At 36.2% G+C, this 24,177-nt stretch overlaps 1 protein-coding gene across 1 annotated transcript; it reads left to right on the top strand.

The window, feature by feature from the left end:
* The first annotated feature begins 2,253 nt into the window (after positions 1–2,253).
* mfng (MFNG O-fucosylpeptide 3-beta-N-acetylglucosaminyltransferase) lies at positions 2,254–17,732 on the top strand. Its single transcript, XM_041983975.1, has 8 exons — positions 2,254–2,974; positions 7,930–7,975; positions 8,869–8,971; positions 10,835–10,988; positions 13,702–13,787; positions 14,722–14,887; positions 14,996–15,081; positions 16,778–17,732. Exons 1-8 carry the CDS (start codon positions 2,603–2,605, stop codon positions 16,827–16,829), a joined length of 1,065 nt encoding a protein of 354 aa, XP_041839909.1. The 5' UTR covers positions 2,254–2,602; the 3' UTR covers positions 16,830–17,732.
* Positions 17,733–24,177: the final 6,445 nt, after the last annotated feature.

The raw sequence follows: 24,177 nt of genomic DNA, 5'->3' as shown, positions 1-24,177 counted from the left end.
AATGGCTTTTATTCAGCCTCTTCACTGTTTTTTCAGGAGCAGCTTTCAGGTCAAACCTTTAGCTTAGCTTAGTAATACTAAAAAAATATATTTATTCAATTACACTGACAAATTACACTGTTGCCATTTTAAAATCTAAAATGATTAAAGTTTGTTTATATGGTTTAATGACATAACAGGTGTCACTGCCAACTGACTTGCTTGTGACCCCACATACACAATATGAGACATGTAAAAAAATCATTGCATGCATGCAAAGTTGAACAGCTTCTATTGGAAGGGAGGAAACGGAAACAGCTGGAATTGATTTTGATGGTCTAGATACTTCTGTAACATGAGCATCAAATTTTAAATGAGAGTCTAAAACAATACTTAAAAATTTCAACTCTTCAATTTTTCTTTGATTAATTAGGACCTAAACTCATCACACTCTTGTTTTTGTTCAGTTCAAAGCAGAAAACGATTCTTAAGCCACTGTAAATTAACAGAACAAAAGCAGCCAACATCAAACGAAGAGTTTTGAGAGGTTTTTCATGAATCAGTTTTCCTGGAGACCATTTAAATAAATTCTAAAGCCTGACTTAAAGGGTTTAGGCCATGAATTCAAATTTACAACAAAAAAGTTTGTAAAATTGCACTAAGTCTGTTTTACCCTTTTATACTTCCTATCTTGTCATACACATATAGTTACTTTATTCTTATTATATGTTTACACATGTTAAGACTGTTATATATTTGACTATATTCTAGCCAAGAACATTCATGACAGGGATGTCTAATTCCAGCCCTCAAGTTCTGATATCCTGCAGGTTTGAGATGTTTCCTTTCTTCAACACACCTAATTGAAATGAAATGAACCTTTACAACAGCTTGTCAAGTTTTGCACAAGCCAATTAATGATCCATTCATTTCAGTCAGGTGTGTAGAAGCAGGGCAACATTAACTCATCATCAATAAAACAAATGCTGACTTGAAGTTTATTCCCAATAATGAGCCATCCATTGTTATTCACCCTTACTGAGACATTAGTAAATTAATGTCAAGAGACTTATTTTGCTGTGTTGCATAAAAAGGGACTTTAATGATCCCTCAAAACAGAGAAGCTTGTTTTGTGTTGTTGATTACTTCCCTTGCCTTTGCAAACAGTTTTGCAGTATTTGTGAAAAAGGGCTGCGTAACAGAGGATCTGATTGCTACGGAGGGAACGAGAAGTTGAATTTGCTGCAGTTTGCTGTTTCTGGCAGAACAAGAGGGCCATGGCCTATGCTGTAAAAAAGCTGACAAGCAACAAAAATCAGCTTCAGGCTGAGGTTTGCAGACGTTGAAGGCAATTTTTTATGTAATTAAATGTGAAACATGGGATTTAAAATGATCTAAACCACATATAATGAATATGAACACTTGCATTGTCATTTCCATCACAACATATCTTTTCTATCACAATAAACAAAGTCCTGAAAATGACTTGTTGAAACAACATTGTGTATATTTTTTAAAATAAAAAAAATCTCACAATTTAGTAGCATGCTAATCTCAGTTTTAAAAATATACTTAAAATGTACCAATTATAAAAAAAACAAAAAAAACAACACATTTTCTTATTGTTTGTACATTCGGTGGAAACACTAGCTACTTGGAAATGATGATCAAAAAAGATACTCTTGGAAGATTAAGATTTTATTTTACTTTTTCTTATTTCACTCCCTTACATGGAGCTGACTCTGCTCACCTGTCTCTTCACAATTCTTCCTGTGGTTGCAAGTGTGCAAACATTTTTTTAAAATCCCAAAAGTTAGATTTTGTGGAGTGTTGTGGAAAGGAAAATGACCCCTAAAAGACAAGTGTTTTTTTTTAAGTACTCAAAATAGTAATCTTACAAATACGTGATGCATTTAATTAAAAGTAGGAATTTATGCGTTTTTTGTCCATAACGTTTAATCAAAATGGAACCATAATTATGATGTACTGTATATCCTGGTTTAGAGACAAAGGAAATATAACATAAACAAGTCTTACAAAACAATATTTTATATAATAAAAATAATAATAGTTTTTTAAGTCCTCTAAGTGTGGGGAAAAATTATAAATGAGTTTTTTTTCTTGTAGGACACAAATTCTTACCTGTTGAATCTACTATTCTTAATAAGAAAAATCCAAACCGGAAGTGTTGTTTTTTTCGTCATTTTCGCTACTGTGGTTTATTTTGACAGACAAAATCCGTTGACGTAGTTTTCCTCTAACTTTACAGCCGCAGTAGCAGCTCAGGGGAGAGCTGTGACTGCAGTCAAGTGCAGCTTAGAAGAGTTTAAAATGTAGAAATGATCGGAAATCCGTCACATGTAGCTGTTTTTAGAGCAGGCAACAACAAATAAAAAATTGTGATTAGGTTCAGATCTGAACTTCTCTGATAGTCAAGATACCACCATAATAATTATGAGTTTATAATAAGGAAATTGCGAAAGGAGGAAGATGAAGAAGTGATGGGGGAGCCGCTATGAAATAAAATCGAATCCATCAAAAACATCTGGATGATCAAGTGAGGAAACACACGACGTCATTTTATTGCTTTTATCAATTGGTTTTATCAACGTTTGGATTTACCATGCACAAAAGATGGATACGTCGGAGGCTGCTTGTCTTGATTGTCACCTTCTTTATAATTATCTACGTGGATTTTCAATTACACACGAGCAACTTTCCCAAACTAAATGTTGGTCACCAAGCGTCAAGTGGTGCGCCGCAGGTCCCCGGTGCCGTCAAAGACGCAGAGATCTCGGTTTACAATAGCAGCAGCGGAGGACAATCACATCTTAATGAGCGGAGCGGAGAAAACGCTGTTTCTAAAGCTTCATATGTCACTCAACCCAAACTAAAGCTAGAGGACATCTATATCGCTGTGAAAACCACCGGGAAGTTCCACAAGACGCGACTTGCGCTTCTTTTGGAGACTTGGGTCTCAAGGACCAAGGCGCATGTGAGTGTTTGTTGAAACTTTTTTACACTTCAGCCATTAAGTCAGGAAGTTAAAGCTCAGGTAACTGTCAAATCTGTAGGAGACAATTACACTACAGCGCCAACAAAGTAATGCATGTTGGTTTGGGAAGAAATAATAAATGTTTTTGGAAAACCCCATGAGAAAAGAGAAACTAGAAATTTTCTGTCACTTTAAAGAGAGAAAATCAGGCATGTTGATGCATCTGAAATAACATAATTTATGAAGGATACCTTTATCTTTTTTAAATGCAGAATTTCGTAAGTACACACCTTCGGATAGAACAGACAGCTTTTAGAGTTAATGATGGAATCATGAAGCAATTATAAGTCAACATTTTATGCATTTGTTTCATGGAAAGTTTAGCCATGTGATCCAGGAGGCCATGTGCTGTAGGCCTTATGATCATACAAAACTGTGAGCCAGTTCACATCTGGTAAAAAATAAAGCATAAAATTAAAAAGGGAATTAATAAAAAATAATTCTAATTGGGTTCTGCTGACTGTTCAGGATTTTTTCAAGTTACAAAATATAGTCACAGAGACTTTTTAATGGTTTTAGCCTGGTTTAATGACTTCAGTCAACATGAGGTCATGTATTGTTTGTGGAAAGCAGTGACTTTGGGATCTGGTATTCTGTTTAAAATGTCTTGCTGCAGATAATGTTAACATATAAGAGTTTTGGTACTGAGTAAAATTTAAAACCAATAAATAACAAAATCTCAAAATAGCTTTTTCTCTCTGTCAAATTGCTCTACACACACATTTATATTCTCATTGGCCTCTCAGTGAGGTTTGCAGGATCATTTTATATCTATGCATGTCAAAACATGAGCATCTGTTTATCTCACAGTGCAACATTTCTAATCTGCGGTGGTTTGATTTGTCCAGATTGGCTCAAAATCAAACAAGCTAATCCTTGTGAACAAAACGTACAATGTAGTCGGTATTGTCGGTGCAGCAGAAATCATCACTGACTCATATGATTGAAAAGGAACAGGGAAACGTTTAAAGGCACATGACAGAATGACTTGCTTGTTTCACGTCATTTAATTTACATTCAAATTCTGTAAACTCTACTTGTCCTTTAAACTTGCTCACATTTTACTTTAATATCAAAATTATTTAATTCTGTAATTATTTTTATTAAATAAGCAAAACAGATGAAGTTGTTCCTCCACCCACTTCTTCTTTTCTGTCTTAGAGCAGAAAGTTTTCACAGAAAGGCCGAAAAAGGAAGATGAAAACCAATCAACTCACTAAAAAACACTGGATCATTTATTACTGATTCTTTGTCTTATTGTATCTAAAAACAGTCTTGCTGTATGTGTACAGTCTTATAAACACACAAGTACAAATGCAGCAATCTGCAGCAAGAAAACACACAAGGAGACACAGGAAGCTGTGCAAGCCGGTTGTCTCGGCTGAGGGGAAGCAGCCGCCGTGTAGTGACTCTGTTAACAATACTGAAACGGAAACTGGTCATAGAACAGGAAGTGAGAAGGCAGATTGCAGAACTTCATCATACTCACCCACACACACACAAACACCCAAGATGGGTGAAAAGTGATTGCTAACAGACTTATGATCCAATGCAGTTGCAGTTTGCTCAGCGCTAAAAAATAAAAAATAAGAAACAGAAAGTGTCACCTAACAGCAGCTAATTTGCTTCTGTTAAGCATTGCACACACATTTACTCATCATCCCCACAAAGTTAGGCAAAGTGAGACTATGAGCTGAAGGATAATGGGACCATCCTACGTTACATTCTTCCTGTAAATATATTATAATAACATATAGCTAAATATGTTAATTGATATTCTTTAGCATGCTAAAGAGCATTAAACTCAAAGGAGAGGTTGGATTGTTTGCAAAGCAACTGGATTCTTGTGTAATCACAGGATCACGATAACAGTCAAGAATCCACGTTCCCACCATCTCAGCTGTTCATTTGCTGCCAATATGCAATTGTTTGGAGCAATCATTGTGGTATACTGGTGGGTGTTAGGTACGATTATGATCATGCACTGACTGATTTTGTGTGACTCCACTTGGGCCATTTGGTTGCTTGAAGTTTACTTGTGAAGATGATAAGCAGGACGTCCTGATACTGTGAATTAAGCTCACTTGCAAGTCTTAAAAAAGGCTGTTGAAATGCTGTCTAAAAGAACTGAACAAATTGAAAGTCTGATCTGGTTGTAGTGCAAGAAGAAGAGTCAGTAGGTATCCAAATTGTTCTGAATGCAATGTTTTGTATGTTGGATGTCAACAGAAAATTTAGATGAGGTCTAGTTTGAAACTTTGACTAGTTGGTAAAAGAAGAAAAGCTCTTTCTGCTTTAGTTTGTCAAGATGTTTTTGAGACGTTTTGGCCTGGTCCATAGCTTGGGTCTTCCCTGGGTCCCCTCCTGGTGGGATATGTCCCGAATGCCTCTTCCTAACAAGATGTCCTAGCCCCCTTATCTAGCTCCTCTGGATGTGAAGAGCCCAGATACTCTGCAGAGGAAACTCATTTTGCTAGTTGCTAGTATCCACAATCCTTTTCTTTGGGTCATTACCCACAGCTTGTGACCATGGACGAGGGTATGAATGTAGATTGACTTGGATCAGCTCCTTTTCCAACGTGACAGACCAATGCACACCATGGCTATATTTAATTAGACTTGTTTGAGATTTCAATGAATTTTTCCAAAAAGGCTGCATGCTTTTCAATATGTAAATAAAACCAAAATTAAATGATTTTAATTGACATCCAAAATCTATGCTTAAACTTTGTACACTGCAGGACTCCAGAAATGGCTTTATTGCTGGTGATGTGATGTTCAATATACAACACAGATGATTCATTCCTTTATCTATAACAGGGCTACTCTGTTTGGTTCTACAAGGGCCACAGTCCTGCAGGTTGTCAATGTATCCCTGCTCCAATACACCTGACTCAAATTAAATAACAACAGCCTATGAAGTTCTACACAATGACTAATTAATTTGAGTCAGGTATGTTGGAGCAGGGATACACTGAAATCCTGCAGGACTGAGGCCCTCATAGGACTGAAGTGAATAGCCCTGATCTATAATATTCATGGTTTTAGCCTTGTTCCAACAGAATTGTTGCATTACATTACAGTCATTTAGCAGATGCTTTTATCGAAAGCAACTTACAGTGGTTAGGCAGTAGCATTAAGGGTCTTGCCTAAGGACCCAACTGGAAGGTATTAATATTTTCCCCTTTGGGAATCGAACTCTGGTCTCCTGCATAAGAGATAGAAGCTCTGCCAACTGCACCAAAGCTGGGCGTTTTGCCAGAAGCATTAATCCTATAATGCCGTATGTATCATATTTGATACATGCAGTTTCTGAGACCTTTTGCATCATTTTATGGTAAAAACTAGCCTCAAAATGCTGTTGTACACAATCTGATACTTCTCTTCTGCCCATTGGTATTTCGACGAGCCCTGCACTACAAAATAAAGTAGTAAAATCACAATGATAAACTGAATAAACCTTTTTTTCTTAAAAGGGCCAAATAAATACATAAGATAAAAAAGGGCACTTTCCCCCCATTTTTTTTCCAGTCAGGCATAATATGATTAAATCACGAAAAACTGTGTGTGTGAATTTAAAACAAAACAGAACAAAACTCATTCTGTTGCTTTTAAAGCAGCACCACTGAACTTTGGTAGATTTTTGCACTTTGGCCCCACCTAACAATGGCTAATTCATCTCGCATCCTGTCTCTTCTCTGAGCTCTCTCCAGCAAGTAAAAGTCAGTCTGATGTTGACTCTGACTTTGTTCTGTCATTTTTTCTATTTTTTTCATAATTTCCTCTGAAAATGTCCTCTTGGTCTTCTTTGCTGAATCAGCCATTGTTCACATTAAAAATGGCCACAGTGTTAATATCCAGGTGCTGCTGTGTCATGTGGCGTTGTAAAGAGAAATGCAGCTGTCATGTGGTGCTACAGACTAGGAAAAAAAAAAAAAGTTGTGAGGTGCAGTTTCTCAGTTTCAGGATAGTGCAGTGCAACAATGGCTCCAGGAATTCACATAAAACAATCAAAAGCAAAATGGTAGTGACTTTGTCCAACCACTTAAACCTAGTAAACAAAGAAACTTTCTGGGAATTCTGAGGTTTTTGTTTGGTGGGGACCTTAATCAAAACACTTATTCAGTCCCTTGAGTTGAATTAATGAGTTACGATTTGTTTTTATCTTATCTAACTGGTGATTTGTCCCACTCTGAAGTTATTTAGTACCTTACTGGCACAGAAAGTCGAACACCCAGCATGCTTCAGCCTGAGGGCCTGTGAAGATGGAGCTGCTTGCTCAAATCACTGATGCAAACCTCAATTTCTGATACCTGTAGACCATAAAGATTAAAATCCTCCCTGTTGAGTGTTTGCAGGCTCAGCTTGATTTAAATGACAGGAAAAGGGCGAAAGAGAACCACTTCAGTTTTGATTAATTTGAAAGAAATATTCAGAGGACATTTAAAGGGGAAATTGCATAACATTTGACCAAAGAAATCAACGTGTTATGATCTTTATAGTTTTATACCACTAGATGTCAGTATTTCACTACAAATCAATCTGTTTATGAGTCTGTCAGTGTGTTGGTCTGGCTGCAAACCCAGAGAAAGCTGTGGTGTCAGGGACATACTATAGAGTGAGTGTGTGAGATTTAAGATTTATTATCTGGCAAAGATGAGACGAACTCAGCCATTTAGTGCTCCATTGATCACTGGTGACCATAGGTGTGTTTTTGTGTATGTGCTGTGTGTCCATGTAAGTTATTATTTAGGCCATCAATGGAAAACCTCTGTCATAATAAGTTAGCAGTATCTAAAAGGAAGTCAGTACAGTGAGAAGATGATTTGTTAGATTGTTAATCATAATGAACCCCCAATCAAACTCCCCCTTTTAATTCTTTCTTTGTTCTTTAGACATTTATTTTTACTGACACTGAAGATGATGACTTAAGTTTACAAGGTAAGAAAATCTCATTTTCACACTGTATAAGAAATAGAAAAGCATCTAAAACATGGAACATATCTTGGATGTTTTTAGCAAGTCCTCTTAGCCAAAATAAACATACCATCACAATGTTTCAGTGAACAAAGTCAGACTCATGAGAACTCACTGGTGTGTGCACTATGCCCTCCAAAACACTGCTTGTACAGCTTTGTAATCTAGAATTGCACACACGCTGCTTGCAATGATGCAGCAGCATATTTGCTGCTTGACATCCGCTGTATGGCTTGAAACAGGCTTCTCTTTTCCATCCAGCCCCTTGTTTCTAGCCTATTTCACCAGCTGATGTGACAACTAATGAATGGTCAATTTAAACGCAAAGTGCAAGCCAGACCTTATCATCCTACATCAGTGGCTGACTGTGAGGAAATGGGAGCAGATCCCTGCAGACAGGACCCAAAAGCTGCTTTTTTTTTCTTTAGCAGAAGTGTGGAAGCTGTTATTAGAAAATATTGATGTGCATTGCTTTGGAATTTAGCGGTCACATTTGGGTCATGTGTGTGCATGCATACTCTCTGCTCTCCACTCTTTATTTTTCTCTTAATCTCACTCTTACACACTTGTCCTTTAAAACATTATTCTCCTTTGCTTTATTCCTTCTATCATTTCTTTTATCCCTGTTTCAATTTATATTCTTTCCCTCTGATCTGTTTTTTTTTGACAGTTCACATCTCTCCTTCTTTCTATAGACATTGTCACTTTCTTTCAGTTTTTCATTAAACAGTTTTGCTTGGGCAAAATTGGAAGAAAAGTAGATTATGCAAAATTGTATTCCCATCCATATTAGTGGACCCTTTTGAATGAAAAAAATATCCATCTGAATCTATCTCTCCCCTGTTCTCTCTGTCCAGGTTATAACATGGTGGTAACTGGCTGCCACTCAGATCACAGTCAGCAGGCTCTGTCCTGCAAGATGTCGGCAGAGTACGACGGTTTCATGGCCTCGAACAAAAGGTGAGACCGATTTTTGTTACACACTGGATTTAAAGATTGCATTAAGATTACGTTTAAACTTTATTGATCTCAGTGGACAGTACAGGAGGCAGCAGTTTCAGAACCCTGATTTTTTGTGACAGATTTTTTTTGAAGATGTACAACCTAGCAAGAGTTAAAAAAGATAGCTTATTTCAGGCAGTACTATTAAACACCCAGATTGGAAGTAAAATCAGTTTTAGGTGTCTAAGGCACTTTGAAATTCATGGAGTGCAAATCCTGTCATGTTATGTGAATGCTTCTTGACAGACAACAGCCTAGAGAAATGTTGTGATCTCACAATTTGCAACCGTCAATCATGGCACTAACGTACCTAACTGTTCTCCTGTGAGACGGGACTGTCACATTACTTTTCTTAGTGAGCCATCACTTGCTATGAAAGTAATCTTCTGGACTCACCACCACTCTTAATAATTTAAGTTCATCACACTGTTAATTTGATTGTTTCTCTTCATCAGAAACACACTCAAGAAAAACATAGCACCTTGTAAATACCTCTGGAAAGTGATCAGCTCCTAACCCAAAACTGATGAAATTTCAAATCTGCGTTGTATATGAAATAGATTACATATATAATATCTAACAGCTTGTGTTTACTGTGTGACAAAGGCACTGATGACTGCCTTGTTATTAAGAAGGGCAATGAAAGAGTGTTGTCAGTTTAGTTCCAAGGCTGGAGAAACCAATCCAACTTCACTGAAGTCCCATGGAACATCGGATTTGTGCTGTTTGGTTTGGAAGGAAGCCGTTTGCATTGTTGAGTAGCCATTAGGCTCTTAGTGAAAACAAGTTTGGAACCAGAAGATTTGTAATTTGGACTTTGTTGCTGTTGTTTGACATCTCTTTGGATTGGAATGAAGCTCTGACATCATGTGTGGCTATTAAGTTGGCAGAAAAGAAACAAAAAGCAAACAAAAAAAAACTATATGATGACTTAAAATAATATGGTGAAAATCATCCTGTGAAGATAAGCAGATATCCTCACCAAAAAAAATCTATCTATCTATCTATCTATCTATCTATCTATCTATCTATCTATCTATCTATCTATCTATCTATCTATCTATCTATCTATCTATCTATCCATCCATATATATATATATATATATATATATATATATATATATTATCTTTATTGCTGGGATTGGAGTTAAGTTTTCTTTCCAGCTTGCCACAAGCTTTCTGAAAATGGACTGAAATGTGCACAAAACAAACACAGAGGACAGAGAGAAGGCTCTGTCTTATGTATATGCGTATACTTATGCATTTTAAATGTGTAACTAAACCTTATACTTTTTGCGTAACTCAGCCTACTGCAAAATTTTGAAAAATACCAAAAACTGCAAGGTTTAGAGTGTGAGATGTGGGGGTGATCTGGGGGTGGAGAGAGGGCAGGTCGTAAAATAGACAGACAGAAATTACTGAATGACAGACAGCAGCTCGATGGCCTCTAGCCAGACAGAAAGAGATACAGATTCACAAAGCACCTACGGCACAGAGCGGTCTTTTAGGTGGAAGACTTTTTTCCTTCAGAATCCCCTCAGCTACACAACGCAGTGGTGAAAGAACGAAGTGGTCCTGAATCATAACAGACTTAAAAAGATTTCAACACTGAACTGATTCACTGCTTGATTAAGCCAGTGATTGCATGGGGACTGTTGCAAGAGTAGAAGGGACACAGAGGAAAATTGATGTGTAATTTTTGGATATGATCAGGTGCAAAGAAAATGAAAACTAGACTGAAGATGAAAAAACCCAGACAATTATGTTAAATACCAGAACTAAATTAACCTTTTTTTTCTTCTTCTTTTTGTTACTCCTCAGGTGGTTTTGTCATGTGGATGATGATAACTACGTGAACCCTGGAGCTCTCATTTCTCTGCTCTCCTCCTTCCCCCAAGAAGGTGACATCTACATAGGGAAACCGAGCCTGGACAAGCCCATCACTGCTCACGAACTTCTGGAGGGAAATACAACGGTATACCATAGTGCTGATTAAACTTAATACACTTCTTAACTTTTTAGTTTTATGTATTTATTTTGTTAGATTTTTTTTGGTGTATTCATCTTCAGCCCTGAATCTTGTCTGCTTCTCTGAGCTTTTTGTTTTTTTTTTGTTTTTGTTTTTTTTAGTTTCATAAATTCATCAAGAGACAACTTCTCATTGTCGAAGAAACAGATACTGAAAAAATATTACTGGAATATTCACAAGTTTAAATATATGACAAAATGACAAAGAAATTAAAGTAAAACAGTTGGTTATAATAAATAATGGTAAGCACGGATTCCCTAAAACCCACACTGAAATGAATTCATCTGGGTTAATAACTCATTCCTGCAGCAAAACCTCACAAATTATAGTATTGCTTTTACTGAGACTCAACACTGTAACCTCACCCCAAAAAGCGTCCTCATGATCAAAAAGCAGATATGGAGAATGATTGCATTAGAAAAATATGCAAACTCGAGCACTCTTAAGCACAGATAGCTTTCCATGAAGGTAAACATCCCGTTGTAAAAAGAATGTATTAACTATAGTTAGGTTTTTATTTCTTATTTTGCTTGCCATCATCCTTCCTTTACCTACCCGTTAACAAACATCGAATTCTTTCTTTTTTCCTTTTCTTATTCTTTTGCTCTACTTGAGAAATTTAACCTGGCTGGGGTTTACCAACACCATCTAAAATCCATAATTTCCACTGTTTTTCATTTTCTCCCACATTGGTGCTAAATGGATGAAAAGGGTGGATGTAATTAAGTGTGTGGGTTGAGCAGAGCTGCATGAAATGTGGGGCCTTTGCTCACCTAGGGAGTGATCAATGTCTTGTTTGAACACTCATACAAACATAGGCATGCATACAGAGTGAGGTCGAGATGTTTTAAATGCTTATGCAGGTGTACATATGTAACTAGTGTGTGTGTGTGTGTGTGTGTGTGTATGCCACTGAGTTCACAGAGTTAATGCTTAGACAGCGTTAAAGTGCATCCTGATTCCAGTAAGCGCTCTGCAGTTTTCAATCTCTCTCGTTCATTTCTTGAAATTAGTCTCTTCATCTCCCCCGTGTCACACTCTCTGCTCTGATTGCATCCATTTATATTGAAAAATAGATCCTTATTAGCCTTTGCTTCCTGTTTTCCTTCTGCTATCTCTTTCTCCTTCCATCTGCTGCTATTTTCTGAAGGAGAAAATAAAAACAAATGTCAGACTCCCCTCCGTCTATTCTTTTCCTTTTTTTTACTAAACATCTCCCTGCTCATCTTTTTCGATTTCCTGTTGCAAATGTGAGGCAGCGAAGAGAATGAAAGGAGGAATGCGAAGAAGAAAGTGAAGGAATGGAAAGAAGGGTTTGGAAAGGAAAAAGGAGGATATTTCAAGAGAAAAAAGAAAATTCAATTAAAAGTCAGTCTCAAGATTAATAGATTGCACTGTATAGGGAAAAGGAAGGGAAAATGGTAGGAGAAAATGATCTAAAGGGTAAAATGAAAGAAAAACATGCAAATAATTATGCAAGAAAATAAATGAAACTATATATTACTGAAGAATAATGGACGAAAAGCATGAAGGGGAAAGAAGGGGAAAGAAAATAAAATGACTGGCAAAATGCCTAATAGTAAAAAATTATAGTAAAACAAGACTAAAGACATCACGTGATGACCAAGAAGATATTCAAACAGCAAATATTCAATAATCAAAAGGAAAGAAAAGAAATCTCACAGCTATCCTGAAATTACAACTTACTTTATATATTAAACTTTGTAATCTAGCACACAAGCATAACATTTCAATTACCACTGTAAGATATCTGTTTATAAAGATTAGATAAAAAAATGTTCTGTTTGCGTGAGAAACAGGATGGGAATAGCACATATAGAAGCACAAACAGACTTGTTAGTCATAAAAGCTGGTTTGGAAAAAACTCTGTCGCTGACGGAAATGTTAAGTGTTTGTTCAGCGCTGAGGCCGCCTTCTTCTTCCCTGCTTTTCTTCAGATATGTCACAGACATTGGGTGTATGTGAGAGATAAAATATCAGTTTGCTAAATATTTGTAACACTCCAGTGAGTCCTTTTATGTTTCTGTGTATACAGATTTAGTTTTCTATTTTAAGGATTTGTTCTTTGCTCCTGTATGAGGATGATGTCTGTTTGTGCGTCTCTACCTTTTTTGTCAGCTGCTGCTTTTTTCCTGTGTGCGTGTAAGATGAAAAAAAACATGCCTTGAAAGTGGATCAGAATTAAAATCCTTTAAACGTAAAGGGAATGCAGACAAAATGTGTTTTGTTTGAAGGCCAAACAGCTGACGATTTTTATGTGGAACTGTAACCTAATGAAATTAAAATGTAAAAGGTTTTTGAGCAAATTTGATACTTTTGGATAGAGTAAATTTAAACCTTGAAGTGGGCATTTTGCAAAGCCAAAGTTGTGCCATTGCCTATGAAATTACAGATGCTACCAAGCAATGGCTAACTACCAGAGCAAGCTACCACAGCAGGGATAATTTCATGCTCTACCGACTGTTACATGTAGAGCATTACTGGACAGTGTTGTAGCGGGAGTTAAGATTTCCCTTTGTTGTGTCTTTGCTTTATTAAAACCTCATTTGCATCAACAGTGTTCAGTACAATTATGTTACATTTATGTGTATTTGCATGCACGTTAAATTTATTGATGACTGTGTGTGCTGTCTATCAGAAGGAAGTTCGGTTCTGGTTCGCTACAGGAGGAGCTGGCTTCTGTCTGAGTAAAAGGCTGGCAGAAAAAATGTCTCCATGGGCCAGGTAATGCAAATGTACATGCTCGTGAGTTTTAATATACTTTTGACATCATAGGAACCTAAAGTCAGCATGACTGTTAGAGAGGGGGCTTGCAATTTGCTGTTATTTGATACGATTAAACCTGGTTTAGTAGGTTTGAGCCCTTTGCTTCAAGTTGTATTTTCTTTCAAGGTCTAGACTTCAAAGTTGCTTATTTAATTAAATTCACAGTTTTTAAGATTGTTATCCCCAGCCAGCGACTTCTTTTCAGTCCTAGCATTGGAAATTGACTTGAAACTTGTTTGAAATACAGCAGGCAATATCTCACACTGAGCATCTTAAAACTCATTTTAGGACTCATACAATAGCTGCCCAGTGATGCAGCTCAGGCTATGGCTTTTGAGTTCCAGAAGGACCAAAAGATTTGCATTTCTGGAAAAAATTAGAATTTTATTACTTGTTGCTTTGGATTTTGTTATATCATTTTGTAGCAAAAATGCACAAATAAGGTACAAATAGAGACAAACTGGCATTAATCAGCAATATAACTTTGATAAAAAAAGAAAGCTGAGTAATGCTGAAAGGTATGAAACACCAGCATAAGGCAAATTTCAACCCTCTGCAAGGTTGTATTTATTCTGCTCTCAAAGAGCTAATGGCTGCCCAAGGCTGGATGGTAGGAAATCAATCCAAAAATTTATGGTGTTCTTTGGAAAAGGTCATCATTTAAGTGCAGTTAATGAATAGATAATGGGCCATAACATGCAAAACACCAATAATGTCCCTCAGGTTAAAAGTTAGACAGTTTTAAAACTTTTTGACCAGTTTTCCCTTAAAAGAATATCATTAAAAGCCACAACCTGTAAATCCCTGTACAAGACTCTAATGCATTCAAAAGAGTAAAAAAAAAAAATATTAAATTAAAAATACAAGTGTTTGTATGTTGCATACATTTCAGTGGCTCTCAGTTTGAGCGGACATCAGCAAGAATCCGCCTCCCTGATGACTGTACGGTGGGCTTCATTGTGGAAAAGAGACTTGGCATCTCTATGGTCCACTGTCCTTTATTTCATTCCCACCTAGAAAACCTGCTACTCATAAGACAAAGGAACATAGCACAACAGGTATTGTCACACAACTAAACAAGCAAACAAACAAACAAACAAACAAACAAAACATGCATTCACTTTTCCATCTTCTTACTGTTTTGTGTGCATATGTTTTCTCTACAGGTGACTTTGAGTTATGGGATATTTGAGAACAAGATGAACAGCATAGAAGTGAAAGGGAGCTTTTCTAAGGAAGAGGATCCCTCCAGGTTTGTCTTCCCTTCCATTAATTTGTAAATGAATAGATATGAGCAACGTATTCATGCTCAAATCAGTGTATTTAGCGTCTCTGACATCAATGAAAGCTTCAGGCCACAGCTGTGTGATGCAGGTGTGCACTGCAGAGAATAAGTGATATGGTTTTACATTTGCTTCCTCATATGAAGGAAGTTCAGATAGTTTCTGTGAGCTGTTCTGTTTGGCACTTTGTCTCATAAGGTTGTTTTTTTTTAATAAAGCAATAAGAATAAATAAGCTACAACTGACTTGGACTAGTTAAAACCTTCCATACCTTGGCTTTTAAGAATTTCACCTTCTTTGCTGTGTGAGGGTTTTGCAACATGTGGAATGTCTGAATAAAGAGATGGCATATTCTCACTGTTGAACACAACTGAACTTACATGTTTTGGGCAACTGTCTCTGATCCCCAAAAGCTTTGTGAAAGGAAATATTAAAATATTTTTTTGAATCCTGCTTCACAGGACTCGCTGCCCTATGTTTTAGATTTTTCCCTGTTAAAACACAATTGATTCAAATGGCTGGACCTCCTTAGCAGGTCACCATCAAGTTCTTCACCTGTTAATGAGGCATCCATTTCAGCCTGGTATGTTGAAGAAAAGAAACATGTAAAGGATGCAGAGAATATTTTATCTCTATTTATTTATTTATTTTCTCACTGTGAGCCAAAGAACGATGATGTAGCACACTAGCATTAAAATGTATAACTTGTATCTGGACACATCAGTACTCTCAGAGCTTAAACAGAGCCACAGTGTAAACTGTTTAATGCCATTGCAAAAACTCTAGTTTGTGCTGTAAAGACCGCTCACAATCAGGCCAGTGTTTACAGTTATGCAGGTTAAAACATTGGACCACACCTAGACAATAGGCGCCCTTGCCTGTGCACCTGTGTGCAGCAGTCCTTCTGTTTCTTTGTAAGGTTATATTGTGTCTGGGGTGGAAAGTTTTAATATATTAATCAGCTTTATGTCCTCAATTGTAAGATGTACCCGTAGGCCATATTTAGATCAATAGGACTCCTTACACAGGGGCAGATAGACAGCCATTGGCTAAAATCATCTAATAACCACTCCTGAAATCAATGAATGGATGGATGGATGGATGGATGGATGGATGGATGGATGGATGGATGGATGGATGGATGGATACATTGTTCTGATATAGAACAATATATTTTGCCAAAACAATCTCCTTCGTTAGAAAAAGCCACAGTAGTTCAATTTGATATTTTATGATATTTTATGATGCACGTTAAGATGTAACAATTCTTAACAAATATTGCAACTCCATTTTTGTATTAGTGGGCAAGGGTTTGCTGTAGGTACAAGCATGGTTCACCTCTACCACTTATCTTTAACATCATCATCAATCATTGGGATAATCGGGAAGGGTGCTTTTTACATCATTCAGCTCTTTGAGATGTAATATTTTCATGTAATCACTTTGCTCTTTGCACATTAAACACAACAATTCCCTCCTAACTGTGGCAGGGTGTAACACACACACATGCACAAACACGAAAAGCGTGTAATAAACCAAAATGATTGAAGGCTTTGCTAAAAACATTAAGTCCTTTAAGACTGACCTTGGCACTTTTGGATAAAGTCTGCCAGACTTCACTAACAGTGGCCTCTGAGATATAACTCATTACTCTGCCTTCTACAGGTTTAAGACCGTCCACTGCATGCTGTATCCTCTCACCAGCTGGTGTCCTTGAGTAAGAAGACAATGACACCAAAATATCTGAAACAAAACTGGCATCGTTCAGGATGTGATACTTCTGGATATTGCCTAAATGCAGAAAAAACAATCAATTTAATCAAATGGAACAGTTTAAGATGCAGAAAACCAGAAGCAGGAGAAATACACAGCAGAAAACACAATGGTATAAACCTGGTTTTCTACAGCTGCTAAGTCACAGCTTGTCTCCTTACACAGTGAACACTTGGACACTTGAACATGGGATTTAAAAAGAACTTTGAATATGAAGTACAGAAAATCAACACCTTCTTTTTTCGACTGTGTTTGAAGTATTCTGCAGTAAAATGTGACTCTTTGTGTCTTTACTACTGAATGATTTTGTGAGATTGAAGCACTTATGACAAGGAACAGTCATATTTCTATTTTTATATTCATATAAATGTTTACTAAAAATTTGGGACAAATGAAATGTTACTCTCTTTAGATTAGTCTGTGTACAAATGTTTTTAAGCTAAATGAGTCTTTAATTTATTTTCTTATTTCTTCACCATCATTGAAAGCTGATGATCATGAAAGCTATAAACAAGCTACATTTGCAGGACTTAAATAATATTTACCCCTGAATTAATTCAAGCTTTTAAAGACCAAATGCTCCTCTGTCTGTTTGCTGCTATGAAGGAGATATTGTCCTTGCACCTACAGTATGAAGTCTGCACACAATGAACAGTCTTGACATGCATCTCCCTCCTTAGCCAAAGCTCCCATTCTCCCTCCCTCCCTCCCTTTTCTCACTCCTTACCTTCTTCCTCCACCCCTCCATCTGTCTTCTTCCCCACCTTCTCCTCCCTCCGCCTCTCTGTTTACTTAGTCTTGTCCACAATTGAAGGCCATGTCTGAAAATAAAATATGCTTCCACTCACTATTTTGTCTCAGTTGAATTTTTTTATTTATTTTTTGCATCTAATTTAAACAACAAACCACTTAGAGTATGAAGAAGATCACAACTGATATGCCTGAAATTCGTTCTACTTCTTGGAAAAAAAAAAAAACATCTAATATTTGCAAGAAAATCTCATCAAGCTGGACAGATCAGGATCAGAATACAAATGTAACAATGATATGCATACAGTGTGATGTTAGTGGGGGAGTAAAAGGCCAGGGCCATGTGCAGCGCACCTGCAGAGAGATGGCATGGTGCTGCTGGCTGCCTGTAGTTTGCTTGTTTGGTGTGAATGGAGATGTGATAAGTATAAATACACAGTTGAAAGCATCTGGGTCTCACCTTCCCTGCGAAAGAACATAGGGAGTAAAGGAATGACTGTGACTTCAATACATCATACTCAGAATACTGAAACAAATCTGTTTGGTGTAAATATGGAGCAGACAGAAAGTTCAAATCAATTTACATCAGTCTTTACAGACCAGGTGTTTATTTATTTTTATTTTTTTTATTAAAAGAATTTCAATTGTTTCTACTTAAAGAAAACAAAAAGATAAACATAAAAAAAGCTGAAGGCAAAAGAAAAATGATCAGGATTCTCTCTGCAACATAATTTTGTCATGCTCAGTCCTTACCGAGGCATCAGATGTAGCCGGTTAACACAGATACTTTGTCAGCTCAATGTTGCTAATGTAACATTTAAAAGTAACACAATACCAGTCATTTCTTTTTATTTACTGGCACACAATGAATGAAAAATGTATTACATAATATCTTAATCACTTTCTTAATGACTTGTGTTTGAAGCTTCGTTAATGTTACCATGTTTGGGATGCAACTGCCATTACTGCACCACTGATTCCTATGAAAAGGAATGTAAAACATAGGATAAATGAGACCAATGATATAATAAGTGTAGTAAATAAATATTACTGCCAACGATTATTTTCTTTTCTGTTTTAATGGGAGCTTTTTCCTTTGATAAACTGTTTCTGTGTGGGGTTGAAGTGGACTGGACAATGCTGATGAGTTGATGCTCTACAGTACGAGGAAAAGTTTCAAACCCTGTCATGACCACTGGTACTCGATAATAAGATATGTATTGATTAGTGAAATAAAGTAACTGGTGAGTAGTTGAAGGCCTTTATTGTCCTGAATATTTGTCCTTGCAAGTTAAAAAAGCCTTTTTTAAGACAAAAGTAAGCAGTTGTCTTGGAAATATTATGCTGTCCGAGATCAGCGTGTTTTTTTCAGGCAGCAGCCGACATGATGGCACGAGGAGAAGAGGAGGGAAAGGTTGCCTTCAGTAAACTTTCCTGTACAATCTCCTGTCAAAAGTCAGCCATTACTGTTGGATGCACAAGGATGTGAAAAAACATAATAATAATAATAATAATAATAATATTAATAATAATAAAAATAAAAATAATAAAATGATGATTCTTCTTCTTCTTCAAATTATTATTATTATTATTAGTAGTAGTAATAGTATCATTAACCTGGTAGGTGTCAAATTTGGATAAATGCCGTCCATCAGAGAGAAATTCATTTGTAGTTTGAAGAAAACCAGTGGAAATGTTAGCTAATGACTGCTCATGTTTTCACTATAAATTATTTTTGACTGCTTATAATGATGTTTTCATCCCCCCAACTTGCATCTAGTGTTATTAAATGGCAAAAACCACCTCAAGTAGACATTCATTCACATTAGAGGAGGTTTTCAATGGGACTAGAACACTGGCAGCTCATACTGATTCTGAAAATAAGATTAGGCATTGAGCAAATTTAACTCAAAGTTAAAAAAGAAACATTATTGCATCATGAGATACTGAAAAAAAAATGTACTGAGACTACAAAACGTTGGACTGACAGATTAAAATACCATTATCTATTATTAATAAAATCAATAGAAGTTTCCAACACTAATGATTTTATATGTTTCTGCTTCAGGGTCAAGTTTTATTTTCAGCCAAATCTTATTTTCAGCATCAGTAAGAGCTGTCATTGTTTTAACCTCATATTTCTCATACTTTTTGCCTTTTCTGAATCACATCTTCAAAATGTGTATCAAGCATGGGAACAGAAACATGGCTAGTGTAAAAGCTAATGATGCCATAGATGTTGGGACAGGGGAGTTGTTACGACCCCTCTATAGTCTAAGGGCAAGAGGGTCAGTAACAATTAGCGTCGGAGTCCAGCTCTTTAAAACAAGAGACATTTATTGACATAACAAACACAGGCTGACAAGTCTGGGACGTAACAGGAGTTATGGACAGAATAATCATTTACTACTAAAGAAGAGCATTTGACATCAGTCTTGAAATCTTATCAATCTTATCTGATTCTGGCTTTCACATCTCATCTGGAACTCCATAAAATCTCAGGATCATAATCTTTTTGGTCTAAAATAGGCAAGCTTTTTGTTACTCTTCAACTGAAGAACATCCAATGCAGGAAAACCAACTGTGTTTGCTTCCTTCCTTCAGAAAAACTGTTCTCAGTTTGTCAGAGTATATTTATATCAAATTATATGATCAAAACCAAGAACATAGGTACAGATGTCACTTTAAATTTCACGTTTGACTATTTTTTCCAGCAAAAATCAGTACAAGTATATAATTATTAGTATTATATGGTGATTTGATCACTTTTAAACCTGTCAAAACATAATCTTAAGGAAGAACTTTACCACTCTGATTAGATAGCCACTCCAGTTGGCTGACTCGAATAGAAATTAAATTTTTCTGTTTGCGCTAGAACATAATTAGTTAAGTCTTAACCTGGTTACAGCTCCCAGTGATGTACAGTGAAACTATATGTGCATATGGTTCTACCTTCCAATCCAAAAGAGTAGTGGCTCTCTACATTTACCATGAGTTTGTTGGTTTGAATATTTAAATGATCATCGTTTTATTAAGGAAAACATCTTTTAAGATTAGAGTCATGCTTTGCACGACTGGGCCAAAATATGCATTGAATGCAAACGAAAAGAAAAAAAGAAATAAGGGGAAGGTAAAAAAGTTTGAATAACCAGGCACAATCATCAGTTGAGGAATTTGCTGCATTGTTTGCAACAGTCTCAGATTAGACAGCTTAAATTAGTCAGGTCATATTTTTAATTTCTTTGTACTTACAAAAAAAAAGTTTACCAAGTTGAACACCATGTGTGCTGTATCTTTAAGAGTAAGAGCCTTCATCAGTGGAAAGTGGAAACTAAAAGCGTGTGTTTTAGCTAACTGATAGCAAATGTCTTTTCCTAAAATTCCAAATAAAAGCTTATAATCGTAAGACAACTAACTTATTCCCTTTGACCATCTTTTAACAGGTTCTCTTCAAACAACACATACATGATTGTGTTAATTCCTTTTTGGTTCTTCAGTTATTTTTAATGGGATCTTCCAAATGAATCCCTTGATACTAGTGAATATGTTAATGCAGGTGGTAAATTTTTTTAAACCTCTGCATAAAGAAAAGAATCATGTATTTCATTTTTGTTGTTATTTCAATTTTCTACAAGTAAGCAAGATATTAGTCAAGATGATGTATGATCTTGTAAATCACTCATTTAACAAACTGAATCATTTTTTAACATAAACTGTGTATCTTGCATATTTACAAGGCAGTCTTGGCTTGTTTAAGAGCGTGAAAATGATGTTCTTGTATTCACCTCCCCTGTGCTTCACTGTGCCTCTAGTATAACAGATTTATGGCCACTGCTGTCCATAAACAGGACTAACTGTGCAGGTAGAGGACCAGGTCAATTGGAGGCAGAGTGTTACAGCCGTCAGAGGAAAGGTGTGTCTAGTATCCTCTGTCCATCACATTAAATCGATGGGGTCTTTTAAAAGACAGCAAAGAGGAAACGATGCCTAGGAAGAATAAAATGATGGAAAAAGCAGTGGGGAGAGTGACAGGCAGGTGGATTATAATCCAGAATAAACACACAAAATGTATACAATGCAAACATTTCCAATGAATTCCATCAATGCAAGTGTTTGACTAATATAATTACATTATAATTACTTGCTTTTAAATGAATATATAGTAAGTTTATCTGCTAAATCACAATGTCACTAATACATATATTATAAGCCACTTAGCATCTAAGCTTAATCTTTTACCACCTTGTGCACCACATCAGAAACAGTAGCACTAACAAATGGTGACTGCTAGTATATTAAAAGTCAATAGAAATGTGTGTAAGCTTGTGCAACAATTTTATCTATGGCCGTTTTAGACTGACTGGCCCAATAACACTGATACATAATAACATCATTGCTTGAATGTTTATGAGCCTTTTAAAATGTTTTATTTTCCAGAAATATAATAGAAAACTATGTAGATATGTCAATGGGAAAACTGCCTGTAAACACTGTATATTTTGTAAAATGAGAAATTTATTGTGTGTTATATTTTAAGGGACTATGAAATCAAGAACCACCAGGACTTTGCTCTACATGTACTATGGTTGTGTACACAATGAGGAGATGTGAAAAGAGCAGAAAATCTAATTTCAATATGATTTTCCATCTATGAAAATCAAACCTCCAAAAGCATTAAACCATTGCAGACTGTTTTTACGCAGATCATGTTCTGCTGTTGTATTCAGCCTGTCAGTTCTGCTTTCTGGCCTTTTCTAGGCAGCTTTATTGGTGCAAATGTCAACTATTTGTAACATTGCGTATTACTGCAAATGAGAAGTAATGGTTTATATCTGGCTGATTTAGTTTTTGTTTGCATTCTTTTACTAGCATCCTTTTTTTTATTCTTCACCCTTCAAGTTTTATTTCATCTACATCCATCTTATACTTTCTGCATCAGCTGTTTTGTTCCCCACCATCCAGCTGCTGCATGCCTCTTTCCCCTCTATATCTGCTGTTTTTCCTCTCCGCTATGTGGTGGAGGGATATACAAGCCAGAGACAGGGACTCAAGACTGGGACTCGGACTTGAGCTGCACTTAAGTTGCATTTCCAGTGACTTGAGACTTGACTCGGACTTGCGATTTGAGACTTGTGAACAATTTTTATTTTTTATGTCCCTTTTTAATTACCTTTTCTGTCCAGTCTCCGATCTGCTGTTTGTGTTGTCTGCTGTCACTTCCCCAGACAAAACATGAACATAACGTCACACAGATGCATCTGCACGTAAAATCAAAATGACTGCATGAGTGAACACTTCTCTTGCTGCAGTCCTGTTGTAACTTTTGGGTATTAAAAAATTAATAAGAGCATCAAATATAAGTAAAACACTGCAATGCCTGTGGTATGAAAATCTAGGATGCTGGATCCACCACATCCGCCTTTTTCCACTTTAAAATACACCTGGAGAGGTTTTTTTACTGTAATATAAAAGCTAAATGTCATCTGTTGTATGTTAGCAATGAGCTAACACAAGTTTGTTACTACCTTTTACTAAATAAATTGTTTACTCCATCAGATTGGTTCCTCTGGATGTGTTCAGAAGAAGAATGAGACATTTACTGAACACTGATTCCATGAAGTGATGACTTTATAAAGTTAAACTGGTACCAAACTGGGATTAGACCCACTGTATACAGTGTGGTTTTACTGGATCTGTTTTTAGGAAAACTGTTGCTTTATTTATATTAAACTAGCCCTCTAGACATCCCCAATTTGGTTTAAAACAGTTATTTAAGAGAATTAAAAAAAGGACAAACACAAGAAAGAAATAACAAGCAAAATTGACAAGCTCACTGCCATCTAGAGATCCTTGTAAGAGCTTCAGCTCTTAAACAAAAGCATATCTATCTATCTATCTATCTATCTATCTATCTATCTATCTATCTATCTATCTATCTATCTATCTATCTATCTATCTATCTATCTATCTATCTATCTATCTATCTATCTATCTATCTATCTATCTATCTATCTATCTATCTTTTTTATTTTCTGAAGAACTAGGGCAGGAATCACCAACTATGGACCTGTTGAGCTGTCCTGCAGTTTTTACATGTTTACCTGCTGCAATGCACCTGAGTTAAATATTAGTGGGCCATTAGGAGGTTTATGCAGAACTCTCTGGAGCTATGTTGCTCCAGAGAAACATCTAAACATCAGAGTTGGTGATCTTTGCACTAAAATGCAGCATATTAGCCTGCCTCTCTACGTTCAGTAAAAAAAAAATAAATAAAAAAACTAAATCTATGAACAGCAGTATTAGTTTTGAAAATTTCTCTGTGGGTCTAGATGGATTTTTGTACAAGTTAAAAATACTTGGATAACTTATGTTAAGAGCATATTTACTAATCTGAATAAATTTCCATGTTCATTTATAGGTTTTCTGAATTCAGTAAAGCAAAGAAATTGTTAAGAGGAGAGGGACGCAGCATTTGTCAGTTTAACTTAAAGATCAATGCTGTTACAAAATGCTGGTAGATAAAGGCATGAATTAGCACGAAT

The sequence above is a fragment of the Melanotaenia boesemani genome, chromosome 4, assembly GCF_017639745.1.
Source record: "Melanotaenia boesemani isolate fMelBoe1 chromosome 4, fMelBoe1.pri, whole genome shotgun sequence".
Taxonomy (NCBI): domain Eukaryota; kingdom Metazoa; phylum Chordata; class Actinopteri; order Atheriniformes; family Melanotaeniidae; genus Melanotaenia; species Melanotaenia boesemani.
Note: the sequence above shows the minus strand (reverse complement) of the source record. Positions and strands in the feature narration are given on the sequence as shown.